Source organism: Lissotriton vulgaris, chromosome 11, assembly GCF_964263255.1.
Source record: "Lissotriton vulgaris chromosome 11, aLisVul1.2, whole genome shotgun sequence".
In the NCBI taxonomy this organism is placed as follows: Eukaryota; Metazoa; Chordata; class Amphibia; order Caudata; family Salamandridae; genus Lissotriton; species Lissotriton vulgaris.
The window spans coordinates 1,068,736,729-1,068,755,060 of record NC_141699.1 but is presented as its reverse complement, the minus strand read 5'-3'; the positions used below and the strand labels follow the sequence as shown (position 1 = coordinate 1,068,755,060).

Genomic DNA, 18,332 nt, shown 5'->3' with positions numbered 1-18,332 from the left:
ACTTTCACAGACTCAGACTGGCCCTGACACATTGCATTTAGAGCCTTTTTGCAATAAAGCAAAAGAAAGTAGGTCGGAGCCTGGGAACTGTTGCCACATTGGTTAGGGAGTATCCAGGAGTCACCCCCTAGCAATTAGCTTGTGCCAGGCATAAATGTGGCATCTCCGGCCGTCTCTTCAGAACCCTTTCTGGGCCTGTAGCAGATCAAACGAGGACTGGACCGGCTGTGTGTGACCCGAGAGATGCCCTAAACGATTGGGCTGCTTCCTCTGGTTTCCTGGACAAAGAAGTGGACTCCAAGGGTCAGTTGGCTGACCTCCTGTGTGGCTGTAGGGAGACAGTAAGTTGCAAGAGGCCTTTTCCTGAGAGCACCCAGCTGTCCATTTGGCAGCTGGACCTGAACTTGCCCCTCTGTTGGCTTCTGCCTGATATCCTGTGAGTTTCTAAGTTCCTCCCCTGATATCCTGGGGCCTTAGAACTCCTCCTGGGTTGATTAGCACTTAAAAGGCTACATCAGAAGGTAAAATGTTTGACTGGGCAGACCTGGTTGGTGTAGCCAATCCACTCTCCATCGTGGTCAGCCTGATATTTTGCCTAGGTCCTGGTCTACTGTGACTTTAGACAATTATTGGCGCTTTGTGGTTTTTGGTGATAAGAACCCTTAAATCTTTAAAACTGCATATCTCTGTTTCCTCTTATTGGATTTTTTTGTCAATTTGGTGTCATTTTGTTAATTACATTTTACTTTAATTTTATAATTCAGTTTAGGATTGTTATTGTTTAGCATTTTGACTTTATTCCTCTTTTGGTACTGCATAAATACTGTACACATTGCTCTAGGTTAAGCCAGCCGGCTTTGCGTCGTAGCCACCAGGGACCCGAGTTCAGATTAATTCAGTGACTTCGAGCACTCACCATGGCAAGGGGGGTGATTATTACTAGAGGTGGGCAGTTACCCACCCCAAACAATAATCCAATGTCTTACAGACTCTTTAAATGTCAATCCGTTGAATCATATCATAAATCTAAGCAGACATTAAGCAAAGAAGCATTCTGAAAAGTCTACTGTTGGTGATTAGCCATGATTCAGGTCTTAATAAAGATAACTGCTTTTCTCTCGATGTGGTCACTTTACTCCATGCTGCATCTCTTTAAAAAACACTGAATTCTCAAATCTTTTGACAGAACGGAGGCACTTAGAAGGCTAAGAAGAGAGAACAAGTTTCACACAACTTATTGTGTAACAAGTTCCCATTTAAGATGCACAAACATTTGGATTTTCGTTCAGAAAAAAATTATTCTGGATTTGTCGACTTTTCAGACAACAAATTCCCCTCATTACTAAGAGAAACAAAAAAATTTGCAATAGCAATTGAAAGTTTGGCGAAAGAGCGTGGGTGTACCCAGCTGAGATGTATGGAGCATAATTTTCCAAGTGGTGAAGGATAAAAAGTACAAACATTGCTTCTTGCTAATGCATATTTCTGCTACACTCCCACCTTCAGGGTGCCCCCAGGCCTTATCAATTTACAGTAAATGTAAATTGATACTTGTATAGCGCACTACTCACCCGCAAGGGTCTCAAGGTGCTTGTACGAATACCGCTGTGGAACCCATCCTGGCCTTCCCTGTGAGGCGTCCACTCCTGGGCACCCCCAAGGTGGAGGCCAGGCATCCTCAGCGTTGTGGAGATTAAGCAAGCTATTGCCCAGAGTTGCAGAGTGGGACCCATGATTGGAATAGGCCCCGAGGCGAGATTTATCAGGTCTGTGGAATGTTTGAGCCCAAGACCCGCCGAGGCGGGGAATTGAACCCTGGTCCCGGGCCAGACCTCTGCATCAGGGTCTGCCGCTCTAACCATTGAGCCACACTTCTCCAGAAGGTTGACTTTAAACCTCACAGAGATTGAGGAGGGGGGACTGAAATAGGGAGAAATAAGAGAAGCGTACCAGGATGAGATAGGAAAAGAGCGAGACACTGGAAGAACAAGAACCAACACGACAAGATAGGGGGCGAGGGAGAGATGTACTACATGTGTTACAAAAGGGAGGAGAGAGATGTTAGTGGCAAAATAAAAGTAAGAAAGAGCAGTGGTGTCTTTAGTAGTGCATTTTATGGGGAGGGGACACACTTTAGACTGCAGATAAACCTGACTGGGACACCCACAAAGATGAATGGTAAAGAGTGTGGGTATATGATGCATAACATGTTTAAATCTGATTGTAATTGTGAATCTAGCTTTCATTAGGGGTATGTCTACCTACATGCTCAGATAGATATACACAATATCTGGGGTAAACAGTTAAAGGTAACAAAGCTCCCTTTGCAGAGAAAAGTAGTTTGATACATTCATGTATGTTTCAAGGTGCACTGTCTGTGGGATTTTTCTATGTACCTTCTTGACACATTCAACAGTTGTAGTGGAGGGGCTCAAGGTGGGGCCAGGACAGACAGAGCTGGGGTGTGGGCCCCATCTGGCCCCCTCTGGAGACGTCAGTGAAGAAGAGAATAAGAGAAAAGGGTCAGAATAGAGAGGGGAGGGGGGGAGGTGGGTGGGTGGGGTGGGGAGGAAATGAGGACAGCAGAGAGAGAGTGGAAGAGAAGAGAAGAGAAGAGAAGAGAAGAGAAGAGAAGAGAAGAGAAGAGAAGAGAAGAGAAGAGAAGAGAAGAGAAGAGAAGAGAAGAGAAGAGAAGAGAGGAGAAGGAGAGGAGAGGAGAGGAGACTGCAAAGGAGAGCCAAAGGATTGCTGAGGAAAAAAAGAAAGGTGAAATAGAAGAAGCATTAAACAGGAAGGTCGAGGGGAGACTAAGTAGGGGAATGAGATAAGAGGAAAAATAGGGATGGTGAAGAAAGGAGAACTAAATGCACCCGAAGCAGAGGGCAGCCACCTGCCCGATACAGGAGAAAAGGTGAGATGGTGAGCGTGTGTTTGTATATTCATCGGCAGGCGCAGACTTTCCGTGACATCTTTTCACATTCAAAGCAGGAAGAGAGCGCGAGGACTATACAGTACCAGGCCCTGGTAACAGCGGCCTGTGTGGGGGGGAGGAGTCTGCCCCCCACCCATCTCGTCCTCTGGCCCTCTCTGCCTTCGACTCTCCTCCTCACAGGCCGGGCCCCGCCGCTAGGCTGCAGTACACAACCCGTCCTCAAGGTGTCACCTGCTCCCTCCTAATCTGACCTGCCTCAGCGCCGTACGACTAAAGTAATTGCACTCCAGCACCCTGCAGTTCCCTAGAGGAAGGGGGGGGGGGGATTTCCTCTTCTTTCACCCCTTAATCCTTCTAAAACTGCCACAACTAATCCTTACAATTGTGAAACGATGCCAATAAAAAAGTAGCTAATTAACTAATTGATTAATTAGCTCTCATTTCACCTCTTACTTTAAGGGCCCCCGATCTTTCTCAAGGGGCCCCTAAACAGCAGCACCTCTCTACTGGGGGCCCACCCACCTATCACCATGTGCCATTCCTTCAGTACTCTGTCTTACAAAGTGCTAACCCACCCCTGTACTCCGTGGGTTTTACCTCTGGGCCGGGATAGCACCTCCCACTCGTACCTCCCTGCACCACGACGCCCTCCTCATCTTGTATCTTGTTTACTGTTGTTACTTGCACAATTGTCACTTTTTCCTCATGTAACGTAACGTTTGCTCTTGTACTTTGCTCACTTGTAATTCTCTCCTCGTGTAACGTTACTGTTCCTATTCTGAAGCGCTCTCACACCTTCGGGTAAAGTCCGCGCTATGTAAAAACGCATAAAAATAAATAATTCGCTCCACTCTGCCCCGCCCCCTCTCAGGACCCTGTATGTGTTACTCCTGGACCACCAATGCACATGTTGATGTCACATCCTCTAACTTTCAAAGGGGAGGGACTCTCGGCGCAATCCTCCTCAGGTAATGGGGCTGGAATGTGTTACCTACTACCACCACGGTACTCATCCCTTATGGAATTGACTTCGCTCTATTGTAAAGCGCCCTGACACCTCTGGGCAAAGTACGCGCTACATAAAAACCGCATATATAAATAAATAAATCCATCACACTGTCAGCCCCCTGCAGCGAAGGGCAGCAATTCAGACCCCCCCCCCCCCCCCCCCCCCGGGAACTCACCCCTCTCAACACTTAGCCTTCACAGAGCCATCAGCAGGAATACAGCTCACATCTCTCTGCAGGGGGGTCGCCTCTTTGGCTCCAGGGCATCCGAGGGGTGGGGAGTGAAGAAGGTGGGGAGGCAGAGGATGGGGTGACACTTCTCCAGCACCCTATCTCCCCCAAGGTATCACCATTTGACCCACCCCCTCCCCTTTGTGTCACCCGTCCAGCACCCTACTCTCTCTCTAGGTAAATGGGCGGAACACCCCTAATGCTTCCACCACTCCCCCCCCCCCCCCTCCCTGGGGTGTCACCCGTGCACCCTGCGCACCCATTTATATCTTTCAGGGAGATACTCGAGTTAGAAGACTGTCCTCTGCTAACCAGGAACTCGTCTCTCCAAGACCCCCCTAGACACCCCCAGCAGCACCCCGGAGGGCTGGACGATACCCCCTCCCTCCCCCCCCCCCCCCCCGTGTGAAGGGTCACCCCCTGCACCCCACATCTATAGCTAACTTCCGTTGGATGCCTGCCCTATGCTAACCAGGAACTCGTCTCTCCAATAACCCCCCTGGGCACCCCCAGCACCCCGGCAGTGCTGAACGCCCCCCCTCGCAGCCCCCCCTGGTACTCACGTTGTTGCTCAGGTCCTGGAGGGCCACGTTCATCCTGGATCTGCAGTAGGAGGCTCGGGTGGCTGCCGCTGTCATGGCCCCCCTCGCACGCCCCCCTCCTAGCCGAGCCCGGCCACGGCGCCCCCGCTCCCCATGGCCCTCGCTGGGGGGGCCGGCCCCACCGGGCTTCTCCTCGGCCTCTGAGCGGAGGGAGCCGGTGCCTCCCGCGGCCTGGCCGAGGGATGGGGAGAGGTGAAGAGGAGGTGGAGAGAACCGGGTGGAGAGAGAGGGAAGAGGCGAGAAGCAGGGACGAAGGAAGGAGACAAGAGGAAGCAGAGAGAGAGAACGAGGCGCTTCCCTCAGCCGAAGCCGCTGTTACTATGACAAAAAATCCATTGTATCCATCAAGGAAGGCAGGATGCAGGCGGCGGCATTGGATGTGCCGACCGGAGAGCAAGTGCAGGGGGTGGGGGAGGAAGGGGTGGAGAGGGGGAGGGTGTGACGGAGAAGGGAGGGGGCGTCGGAGTGAAGACACACAAATCAGGTGAGAGAAGAAGAAAAGGGGAGAAGGCCGAGCAGCAAAGACAGGCAGGGGCGGTCGAGCGTGGAGAGATGGGGTGAGAATGAGTGTAGGGCCAGCGGTGACAGAGGAGAGGAATAAAGGCTGAGAGGGGGAAAGAAACCAGACAAGACAAGACAAGGGCAAGACAGAAGCTCTGCCTCTTCACGTCTTGTGAAAGAAAAACGGGATGGGGGAGTGAGAGAGAGGCAGGCAAAAGAAGGAGACTGCAGAGGACGAGAAGACAGAAGGAAAGAAGCAAAAAAAGAAGAAAAGTGGAAAGGGGAAGGGTGGAGAAAGAGACTACAAACAAGAGAGGAAAGAAGACAGGGGGGGTCATAGAGAACAAAAAGTAAGAGTGACGAGAGAAGAGACACAGATTGGTGGAAAGTAAAGGGCAGGAAGAAAGGTCTCTGATTCTAAATATGCACCACTAATATAAGTAGGCAGAGCCTCCTTGTTCTGCAAAATCCACCCTGCTCCTCAGACAACCACAATTCACACAAGCAACAGAAAACATCAGACAATCCCCCTGCACCCTCTCTCGACACACACCCCAAAGCAATATATAGCTAGCAGTGCAATGCTCCTGTGAACTAGGAGCCAGTACTGACAGAACCATCATTCACAGAGACAACTTTGGTCCATTTGCATCCTCAGGCATCACCCATGCACAACACACAATCACAGCAGTGCTGTTCAGAACACCCCAAAAGGACAGTACACTCCTCAGACCACCATCATTCACAGACAACATTAACATCCCTCCTGCACATTCACAATACAACTCCAAACCTGTTGCACCCGGCACAGAGTTCCTCCGCAAGAGTACTGCACACTCCTCACACATTTCCAATGATCACAGCGACAACAGAAACCTTAGGTACTCCACCCATGCATAAATAACAGAAAACCAAAGTTAGCAAAGCAATGCACTCCAACAGCACAGGGCACTGCATGCATCCTTTAGGTCTTTCCTAAGACCATGGTTGAACACAATACATCAATCATTGTGAGTGCAAGCAAATCCACAGCAAATGGCTTAAGTATATGGCTTTTAATACCACAAGGGACCGTGCTTTGTGCCAGCTAATCACATACCATGGCAGATTTTGTACTGGTGTCATGCCACTGTGGGTGCTGGACATTTTTCGAGAGATAAAGACTTTTGCTCAGTTTGTAGATATTTTTAGTGTCACACAATGAGAGATCTGATGTATTTTGAGGGTTGTGGAAAATGTGCCCACACGAGGACATCCCAAGAAAAAAACATTTGGCTTATTAGCACCCCTCAAGTCTCCTAATAGACCCTGTAAACAGATTTATACAGAGTTCATCACATATATTCCATCATTGGATAAATGTAGTACTATCTTATTTGTTACTGAGTATTTCACCAAGTATGCTCACTTTATGCATCTTCTGAAGATTCCTACAACTTCCCAATTAGCAATGGTATTTTTAAAAGAACTTGTACATCTGCATGATTTGGCTACCATTATCGCTTGTGATAGATTTATAGGTTTATAGATTGGGTCAGAATAATTTTAAGTCATCATCCTCAGATGAATTGGCAAGGTGAGCGCTTGAATCAAGCCTTGAAACACTGTTACATCCTGAATCGTCAACATCAATGGACTAACTATGGGGTAACGAAGACTGGGAGGAAATTTAGTCATGCCAAATTAATTCATTTAATTTCGGGAATTTCTCTTTATGATTCTAACACATAACTCCAGAAATGATGCCTCTATGCCACATCACATAATTACGTGCTATTTGTGGTAAAAAAAAATTGTGGAAAAAAGTTGCTGCGAATGGCAGAACGCAAACAGCTGTTTTTTGTTTTGCTTTTGTTTTTTTGCACTATGTTTAGTGCAAAATGATTCCTCACATCAAAAAGCGATATAAGGACACATTTCACCTAAAATTCAGCACTAAATGACGGATTTGCATTTCATATAATTATGTCTAATTTTGCAGAAATTACTCAAAAGCAAATTATGTGAATTTCTCCAACACCCGGTGGTTACTTGTTCTTGTTATGTTATGTTATGTTAATTTCGATTTATATAGCGCCAAATCAACGACAGGTCTCTTAGCGCTTGCTTTGGGAACCCGTCCTGGCTTTCCCTGCGAGATAACTCCTACTGGGCATCCCCAAGGTGAAGACCAGGCATCCCATCGAGGTAGGGCCGTAGTGGAGATTAAGCAAGCTATTGCCTAGAGTTGCAGAGTGTGAACCCATGATTCGAGTAGGCACCGAGGCGAGAATTATCGAGTCCGTGGACATTTTGAGCTCAAGACCCTCTGCGTCGGGAATTGAACCCTGGTCCCGGGTCTTGTGGTTTCCATCCTCAAATGTTTCCCGAAAAACTGAAATCTACACCTGTCTACTCAGTCTCACTTCTTTTGTTATATATTTCAGTAATACAAGGAAACACCAATTTACTTTAGGGGCAGTGCAAAGCAGAATATAACGGTATTGCTGATCTGGCATAACACCCCTGTGTATAAAAAGGGACATAATGTTAGGCTGTCCACCTGTTCTCTATCACTTCTGGGGTTTCACACCAAGTTAATGCCTCGTTATGTGTATCTCTTTTTGTTACCGAGGTTGATGGATCAGGGGCAGAACATTGGGTGTTACCTTCCAGGTTCAGCCAGTGCTTCAGGATAAACCTGCTAAGTCCACATCTTTGGGCTAATATTAGTAGAAGCGTCATTAAGTTTGAGGTGGAGCATATAGAGTATTCTACACAACTGAAGGGTGAACTACAGAATTTAGTGGGTTGGAAGGGGTTTTAGTAAAGCTGACAGATCTTGGGAACTACCATCTTTTGTTAATGTCCTAATTTTAACAACACTCTTTCACTGTCAATATATAGACAAGCCAGATCCTCATGTGGGGGCGGGGGGGTGTTCAAGAGGAGGGTTCTGTCAGGAAAGTTCTTTATCTTGCTGCCAGCTTTCAGAATCAATTACAGGGAAGGTTTCCTTCTGATGCTGGATTACTGGAAAGTGGCGGCTGGGGTGTCAAATTGGATGTCAGCCTCTATAGCTTAGGTTTTGTGGGAGAGACTTCTGGGTCACTTTAGGTTGCTGTGAACTTAAGAGGCCGGTTCTAAGGGCGGAGTCTTCCAACTGTGGGGCCCGACCCCGGTGGGGGCCGTGGAGTGATAGAAGTGGGGTTGTGCATTTTTGGTCACACTTCTGCCTATTATTATTATTATTACTATTTACATTTGTAGTGCGCTTAAGTTACCAAGAATGTGTCCTGGGGCTATTAACCATCTGCTGTCTGATGGCAAATGAGAAACACCCAGAAGGGGAAGGAGAACCGGCCAAATGGGGTCATCTACAGAGGGTAGAGCCAGGTTTTTATATTTTCCTAAAAGGTAATAGATTCTTGGTGGAGCGAAGCAAAGGAGGGTGCAAGTTCCATAACTGTGCAGACTGCACCAAAACAGCAAGACCGACAATTCGTGCCTTTCTGAATTAGGGAACAATAAGGAGATAGGCACGGTCCGAGACGAGCATACGGGTCGGTTTATATTATAAACTGACCCGTGTGCAGGTAAGGAGAGATGAGAGGGTGAGAGGAGACGGGGTGAGAGAGGGCAGCAAGGAAGTGAGAGAATTCAATTTAAGAGGTCAGGGATGAGGAGAAATGTGAAGTGCCAAAGGGAAGTGCGAAAGACAAGAGGAGAGGTGAGTGTGAGCGAAAGGTGAGGTCACAGAGGAGGGCTACAGGTAAACTGTGAGAGAAGATAGCTGAGAGATGAACTATGACCTAAAAAGAGAATTTGATGCAACATGGGTGAGGGACAGTAGCGATAGGGGAAGGGAGGGAGTACTGGGGTGGGTGCTGAGCAGTGCTTAATATGTAATAAAACATGTGTCATGGCCCTCGCCAGTAGACCCCTACAACTTTAACCACCCACCCATTGCCTTGCCAGCACGGCCAATGATAATACCTATGCAACTACCAACCATAACATTCGTACAAGTGTGACTATTCAGACTATTTCAAGCCTCCAAAGCTGTAAGAAAGGCATTGGTGGCAGGAGTTTTTCGCTTTTAATGTATATTGAATTAATAAAAAACTGTTGTTCTGCTCATCTCTAAATTACACAGACAGAACCACCATGAGGTAGACTGTCACAGTGCCAGTGTGCAATATTAGGTGCTGGCGCGGAGCGCCGGCACCCACCTGCTCAAATTAAACACCGGTGCTGAGGTAACAAGGGAGAGGGACGATGGTTCACAAAGGTGTGGAAGAATAAAGGAGAATGTGAAAGATGAATGGGGGACTGGAGAGGTGTAAGATACAAATAGACATAAATATGAAGGGAGAGACTTGAGGTGAAAGAGAAGTGTTGAGTGGCGAGAAAGGTGACATAAGTGCTGGAGTCAGTTAGAGATGAGGGCAGTGAAAAGACAGAATGGCAAGAGGTGATTAACGGTGAAGTGAGAGGTTGAATGGGGAGAGTTCAGAAGTTGTAAAAAGGGGTGAAAGAAAATGGCCTGCAAAGTGAGAGAGGGAAGCGGGGTAGGGAGAGGAGAGAGTGTTGGAAGGGAGGGGGCGAGAGGAAAGAGGCGTGGGTAAACTTCCTACCTCTGCTCAAGACCGCCAGGGTATTACGGGACCCCTGCTGCTCCCGGCCAGGGCCAGGTGATCTTCTAATGTGGCAACATGTATTCATGCAGAGAGGAGGGCCCTTCACAAAGGTAGACTAGACATCCTTGTTGTTTATTGCTTTATTTTTGTTATAAACTGGTACTGATGAGGGGACATCTTTCCTCAGTGCAACTGTGTGTTATAAATGTCAAACTAATGAAGCAATGCTATCCCAAAATATGCGGCATCACATAGCATTATTTACATTTTCTTACCACACAATTTAGTCGAGCCTGACACATAATTTGGTCCTCACCTGCCTCCGAAATTCCAGTAGCCCTGCATATAGGTTTAGACATTTTTGTCATGAGAGTGTCCATACGCCTGAAAATGTTGTCAGGGGGATCTTGGCATCCAAAAGTTTGAAGATCTCTGCTCTAAGGGTATAAACTTGGCAAATTAGCGAATTACAGGGTTTTCTACTAGTGTGTTCTGTGGGGTTGCCTGTTCAGCACCTTGGTTATCTTAGCCAATCTGGTTCCCTCAGTTTTTAAGCACTTTGCATTGTTGGCATTTCTCCCTAGATTTTCCTCCCTTTCCTTAAGATAAACAGGTAAGAGACGCCATTGTCTGTATGTATGTACGTTATAGAGCAGAGAGGTTATTGTCAGAATGTTTATATATACTAATAAATGTATACTAATAAATGTATGCATACTAATAAATTGTAACTCTTGTCCTTCAGCATTCACTGTTGCCTCATAGAGAAGGGCTAATCCATGGTCCCTAAAAGACCTATCATCTCCATATACACCACTTCCTTTTCCGGAGAAGGAGGGAGACTTTTCCTGAGCATCCTGCTGTTGGTTTTTTCTCTTGCGCCCCTTTCCCCTCCCCTTTGGGACTTTCCCTGTGGATTGTGGTCTGTGTCCACCAAACACTGCATCAAAAGCAAGGGAGTGGGTTGGATCTTATTCAAACTCCACCTGCTACTGGCAATTTCATGACACCATTTGTGTTCCCTTGGTCCTACTGCATGTACCTACCCCAGAAAACTTTGGAATGCAATCGCCCATTGTTCAGATTAACAGTTCTAATGCGTTTAATTACCTCCAAGGTGCATTACACGGGGCATTGGTTCGATGGCTACATCCACACTCTCACTCTAGAACAGTGGGTCTATAACTCATCTTAAACATAACAGAAGAATTCCTTCAGTATAAGCAGACCAGAGGCCTTGAGCCCTACCTAGATTTAAATCAGGTACCCAGGGATAGGATGCTGTACATGCATTTCAGGTTTGGCACACTCCCTGTTCATGCAGTAACCACTAAGTGGCATGGCTTGAACCAGTCACCAGCAGACTGTCCTTGCTGTGAAGCTCTTTAGAGTGTGTTCCTCATATTATGTTTGTTTGCCAGGCATACAAAGCACTAAGGTCCAAATGGCTAAAACCTATTTGTCGCTAACTGGGCACCCTGGACCATCAGGTAGCCTTGCGGATTCTTAGATCGGACCCAAGAACATTATTTGTGTGCGGCGTGGCCAAATTTCTTGCCCACACATGGCTGATTAGGAAAAAGTACTGAAAATGGAAGTCTAACTCCACCGGACAAGAGATAGTGGCACTTTATAACAGACCACTTAATACCAGTAATAATGTTTCAAGTAGTTACCAACACCTCTGCCTCTTGGGGCCTCTCAAATTGTTACACAAGGAAGGATGTTGAGTTCACATCCTTTTTAAATGTTTTCTAAAAAGTTTATTATGTGATTATTTATATTTTTCTATACAAATATTAAATTGTAAATCCGACAACTGTACCTCATTAACCGTGCATGTGAGCACCTTTTTAAAACAACTGTTTACATGCTTGCCCCTTCATGTATTTTTAAGCTAGAACTGTTTTATTGTAAATCCATGGTTAAACATTCTTTTAAGTTTTTATGATACATGTTGGCGAAATAAAGCAATAAATGAAAATAAATTCTATAACAGCAAAAGTCAAGATTGCCCATCTATGCATTCCCGTCCATTTTATCAGGGCAAGGGAAGACAGCTTTTTCCACCACAGAGACACTACTAGCTCCCCCATTGGTAGTGCCAGCGACAGGCTTGATGCAACGCCATTTAAAACGGCTTCAGATCACTTGCTCAATTCAAACTGGCTGGTGCACCACCATTTTCAGTGGTTCCACCTTTCTTCCAGATCTTAATCTATACCAATACTTTCTTGCATAGAGAGCAATTAAAATGTCCCTCATATACCAGCGATGAACGCAACGTTATTACTTGAAATGTATCCCTAGTTTGGGAATATGCTTCCAGTATCAACTTTTGGGACAGCTGATCCACTAGGCCAACCTGGAATGGTGGAATTGTTGGTGCAAAACTTCTCCTGGAGTGTGGCTACCACCACACCGGCAGGAGGTACCTGAGGGGTACATAACTACTGCTGTGTCAGCAATATTTACTTAAATGTTGGCAGATGCACAGCTGTTTGTAGTCTTGTGTCTTTGGTTAGTTGAGTTCAACCTAAATTGGTGGTGCTCAATACGGAAGCGTCGAGGGCCCACGACGTTTACATAACAGTTTTATCCGTGAAACCAGAGGGGCTCTGGTGTCATCCCTTATCGGCACACACTTGTTCGTGTTTCCTTTTGTGAAGAAAACGCTTTCAAACTGTTTTCATAGTATCTTCTTTATTTCATGCTTATCATAATTATTTATCAGATTTTATTGTATTTGATCATTCATACATCAGGCGATATCAAGAAGCATATCCAATGCATTTCGGGCATTCAGGTGGTATGCCCTTCATCAGGGATTGACACTACAAAAGGATAATGTAAATGGACATTAGAATCAAAATAAATCTACACCGTATTTACATCAATGTCATGGTAAACTGTGTTACATTCATGGTTCTATCGAGATTGTCATCTCATATTCACATGTCTATCATAATGAAATGTGGCGGTGATGTGGGAAAATGGGTCAGGGATTGTGATCAAAATACAAAGAAAAAGTGCGCTAAAAAAAGTACGTCGTTCACTTACAAGCCTGGTGAACGTTGTCACGATAATCTAGAATGGGAGAAAGTATTAAGCACTCGTTAGTAAAATGCGGTCAGTAACGTGATAGTTCACAACAAAGTGCGCGTTGTGCTCGGTGCTAGAGGTCGGAATGGAAACTAACCTGAGTTAATGCGTCTCGCGTCTTTGACCGGAGCTCGTATTACGGAATCGCCGGTAAAACTGAAACAGTTTCCGGCGTTCTTAAATTCAAAAAAATGGTCCGTGGTCATGTGATCGATCACATGTTATAAACATTGAAAAAAGACTATCGTTTAAGGTCATTATTTATGCATAGCAGAATGTACGCGTAAAAATGTGCGAGGTGCAGATATCTGAAAAAATCGGTTGGGTATAAATAAAAACAAATAGGTTGGGAAAACTAAAACGGAATGGGGTGTAGAAAAAGGGGAGGTCTGCAGAATCGAACCGACATTAAGGAAAATGGTGCTGTGTGACTGGACTGAGCTATCACAATCTTAATGACATTAGGGGGCTGTTGGGTTGGTGTAGATCAACCGTGTGATACTGGGAACATGCACATTCACAACGTGGTCGATTGGTGGAGCAATTCTATTAAGGTATACAAACAAATATTGTTACAGATAACAAGAAAATTCAATTCTTTCATTTAAACCAGTTGGTTTCTGGGTGGATAATTTATGGATCCAGTAATTTTCTCGTCTTAGCAGTAATTTGTTGTTGTTGACTCCTTCATATTTGGGTACAGTCTCTAGAACAATAAACTTCACTTGGGAAACATTGTGTTGAAGTTCTGTAAAGTGCGCCGAAAGTGCTGACTTTGTGTTCTTCAGTCTTATGTTAGATTTGTGTTCATTGAGGCGTACCTTGATGCGTCTCTCTGTTTTCCCCACATAGGTTTTGCCGCACGGGCATTTAATCCCGTATATTAGGTTGCTTGAATCACAGGTGGCATTCACTCTTAATTTTATAGGATAACCCTTTGTGGGGTGATTGAAAATCTGTCCTTTAATTATGCAGTTACAGTTACCACAGTTTAGACAAGGTTTTGTTTGGGGTGATTGTGGGGTGATTTTCAATCACCCCACAAAGGGTTATCCTATAAAATTAAGAGTGAATGCCACCTGTGATTCAAGCAACCTAATATACGGGATTAAATGTCCATGCGGCAAAACCTATGTGGGGAAAACAGAGAGACGCATCAAGGTACGCCTCAATGAACACAAATCTAACATAAGACTGAAGAACACAAAGTCAGCACTTTCGGCGCACTTTACAGAACTTCAACACAATGTTTCCCAAGTGAAGTTTATTGTTCTAGAGACTGTACCCAAATATGAAGGAGTCAACAACAACAAATTACTGCTAAGACGAGAAAATTACTGGATCCATAAATTATCCACCCAGAAACCAACTGGTTTAAATGAAAGAATTGAATTTTCTTGTTATCTGTAACAATATTTGTTTGTATACCTTAATAGAATTGCTCCACCAATCGACCACGTTGTGAATGTGCATGTTCCCAGTATCACACGGTTGATCTACACCAACCCAACAGCCCCCTAATGTCATTAAGATTGTGATAGCTCAGTCCAGTCACACAGCACCATTTTCCTTAATGTCGGTTCGATTCTGCAGACCTCCCCTTTTTCTACACCCCATTCCGTTTTAGTTTTCCCAACCTATTTGTTTTTATTTATACCCAACCGATTTTTTCAGATATCTGCACCTCGCACATTTTTACGCGTACATTCTGCTATGCATAAATAATGACCTTAAACGATAGTCTTTTTTCAATGTTTATAACATGAATTTTCTCATAACCAGCAATCCTAAAAGTCCCACACTAAGAATGGTGCCCAAAATTCATAAAAATCTCAGGAACCCTCCCATGAGACCCATTGTCTCTACCAGAGGCAGTATACATCAACCTATAGGACAACTTATCGACAAACACCTCCAACCGTTTGTACAGTCTACCACAACATATATCAAAGACACAACGCAGTTCTTGCTTAAACTACAACAAATCCAACTTAACCCCAACGAAGAAATAGTGCTATGTACTGCTGATGTCAGCAGTTTATACACCAACATACCACACAGCATGGGTATTGAAGCAATGGAATCAGCTATTCTCAAAACCAACAATGACCATGACTTTCAATTATTCCTGATGGAGCTTATGCATTTCACTTTGTATCATAGCTACTTTAAAGCAAACGACAAATGGTACCAACAGCTCACCGGGATGGCAATGGGCAATTCAGCCGCACCGGTATACGCCAACACGTTCATGCACTGGTATGAAACCCAACATATCCTCAACGATACCAACTGGACCAACCACTTGAAAATGATTACAAGATATATCGATGACTACTTCATCATATGGTCAGAATCTGAAGATAAACGGAGACAACAACTAACCAATTTTAACTCGATTGATCAAAGGATCCAACTGACTTGGGAGATTTCAAGCATGGCAGTAAACTTCCTGGATGTGAGAGTTGCCATAACACAGAATGGATTCACCACTGACCTCTTTGTCAAACCCACGGACCGGAATAACATGCTTTTACACTCGAGCTTCCACGAACCTAACCTGATTAGAAACCTACCATACTCACAAATGGCAAGGGTCAAAAGAATTGTTTCGGATCAGACTACTCTCAATTTAAGATTAACAGAGATGTCAAACAAATTTTTGCAAAGAGGTTACCCCAGGAGTCTTGTGGAAGAAACTAAAAAGAGGATGGAAAAATTTGACAGAACAAAACTTTTGACACCTACCGTGAAATCAGAACAAAACCAAACAGTAGTGGTGTCTAAATTTTCAACCAACAGCAGAAAGTTCAAACAAATTATAATGAAACATTGGACCATCCTTAACCTGGAACCAGATTTTAACAAATCTTTCAGCCAACCTCCTGTATTTGCTTATACTAGAGCCAAGAACCTCGGTGAAATCTTGCAAAGTAAATCTAATGATCCCATCACATATCTAGGAACAAAACCTTGTCTAAACTGTGGTAACTGTAACTGCATAATTAAAGGACAGATTTTCAATCACCCCACAAAGGGTTATCCTATAAAATTAAGAGTGAATGCCACCTGTGATTCAAGCAACCTAATATACGGGATTAAATGTCCGTGCGGCAAAACCTATGTGGGGAAAACAGAGAGACGCATCAAGGTACGCCTCAATGAACACAAATCTAACATAAGACTGAAGAACACAAAGTCAGCACTTTCGGCGCACTTTACAGAACTTCAACACAATGTTTCCCAAGTGAAGTTTATTGTTCTAGAGACTGTACCCAAATATGAAGGAGTCAACAGCAACAAATTACTGCTAAGACGAGAAAATTACTGGATCCATAAATTATCCACCCAGAAACCAACTGATTTAAATGAAAGAATTGAATTTTCTTGTTATCTGTAACAATATTTGTTTGTATACCTTAATAGAATTGCTCCACCAATCGACCACGTTGTGAATGTGCATGTTCCCAGTATCACACGGTTGATCTACACCAACCCAACAGCCCCCTAATGTCATTAAGATTGTGATAGCTCAGTCCAGTCACACAGCACCATTTTCCTTAATGTCGGTTCGATTCTGCAGACCTCCCCTTTTTCTACACCCCATTCCGTTTTAGTTTTCCCAACCTATTTGTTTTTATTTATACCCAACCGATTTTTTCAGATATCTGCACCTCGCACATTTTTACGCGTACATTCTGCTATGCATAAATAATGACCTTAAACGATAGTCTTTTTTCAATGTTTATAACATGTGATCGATCACATGACCACGGACCATTTTTTTGAATTTAAGAACGCCGGAAACTGTTTCAGTTTTACCGGCGATTCCGTAATACGAGCTCCGGTCAAAGACGCGAGACGCATTAACTCAGGTTAGTTTCCATTCCGACCTCTAGCACCGAGCACAACGCGCACTTTGTTGTGAACTATCACGTTACTGACCGCATTTTACTAACGAGTGCTTAATACTTTCTCCCATTCTAGATTATCGTGACAACGTTCACCAGGCTTGTAAGTGAACGACTTACTTTTTTTAGCGCACTTTTTCTTTGTATTTTGATCACAATCCCTGACCCATTTTCCCACATCACCGCCACATTTCATTATGATAGACATGTGAATATGAGATGACAATCTCGATAGAACCATGAATGTAACACAGTTTACCATGACATTGATGTAAATACGGTGTAGATTTATTTTGATTCTAATGTCCATTTACATTATCCTTTTGTAGTGTCAATCCCTGATGAAGGGCATACCACCTGAATGCCCGAAATGCATTGGATATGCTTCTTGATATCGCCTGATGTATGAATGATCAAATACGATAAAATCTGATAAATAATTATGATAAGCATGAAATAAAGAAGATACTATGAAAACAGTTTGAAAGCGTTTTCTTCACAAAAGGAAACACGAACAAGTGTGTGCCGATAAGGGATGACACCAGAGCCCCTCTGGTTTCACGGATAAAACTGTCAGCAATATTTACCCCATCACATTGGAAGCTGGCGTGTCCAGCTGCCACGGCATAAATTAGTCCTATTGGCTCTTCGCACCCTAACGTCTCCATTTGCTGCACATGGAAGGGACCCTGTTTCTTTGGCTTTTGAGTTCTTTTTGAGGAAGTTTCCATAGCAGCCAGGGCAAAAATACAGCACACCTGAATCCACCCCACCATAGTGAATGGGTGCACAACATGAGGAGAATTAGCTGCCAAAAATGAGGTTGCCAAAGCCAAAAAGTACCATGAAATTCAACCAGGAGGCACTCAAATAATCTATCATATCAAATTGTCACACAATGGAACTTGTAGCTTGATCCTTGAAATGTTCTTTATTCAGTAAATTCCATTAAAAAAAAACCCAATACAGCCAATGCGTTTCGTCCCATGAACTTCTTCAGGGTGTCAATTCCTTTGTTAGCGTCAATGAATCCAGCCCCCGGGGGGCAGATCGAAATGAGAAATTTGTTTTCTCAACGTACTTGCATAACTATTAACTTGATTTTGTGTAGTGAGACAGATTTGGACAGGTGGATCCGTGGCCCACACCTCAATTTCAAAGTTGGCGTTTCACATCGAACGACACAAAATCAAGACTGATAGACTTTTCGAGGGCCTCATGGTTAATTTTCATTGTGCTGAGTTATGGTTTACAGCATTTTTAAACGTCCCTGAACTGAGAACTCAGCAGTTGGATTGTCCAATTTTCATCCAGAGAATATTGAAACAAGAGGCCCTACTCATCATAGCAAACTTTGCTCCATTGCATATTTTTCCTGGCACCTTTATCCATTGCCTATGACCGTTTTAACAAACACTGTAGTGAAA

The 18,332-nt window shown here is 44.4% G+C and overlaps 1 protein-coding gene across 1 annotated transcript in view; it reads right to left on the bottom strand.

The window, feature by feature from the left end:
* ECE2 (endothelin converting enzyme 2) overlaps nucleotides 1-4,808 on the bottom strand; it is a 248,765-nt gene extending 243,957 nt beyond the window's left edge. Inside the window, exon 1 of the mRNA XM_086944454.1 lies at nucleotides 4,734-4,808. Within this exon, the coding sequence (XP_086800580.1) occupies nucleotides 4,734-4,808 (75 nt within the window). The remainder of the gene's footprint in view (nucleotides 1-4,733) is intronic.
* Between the last annotated feature and the right edge of the window lie 13,524 nt (nucleotides 4,809-18,332).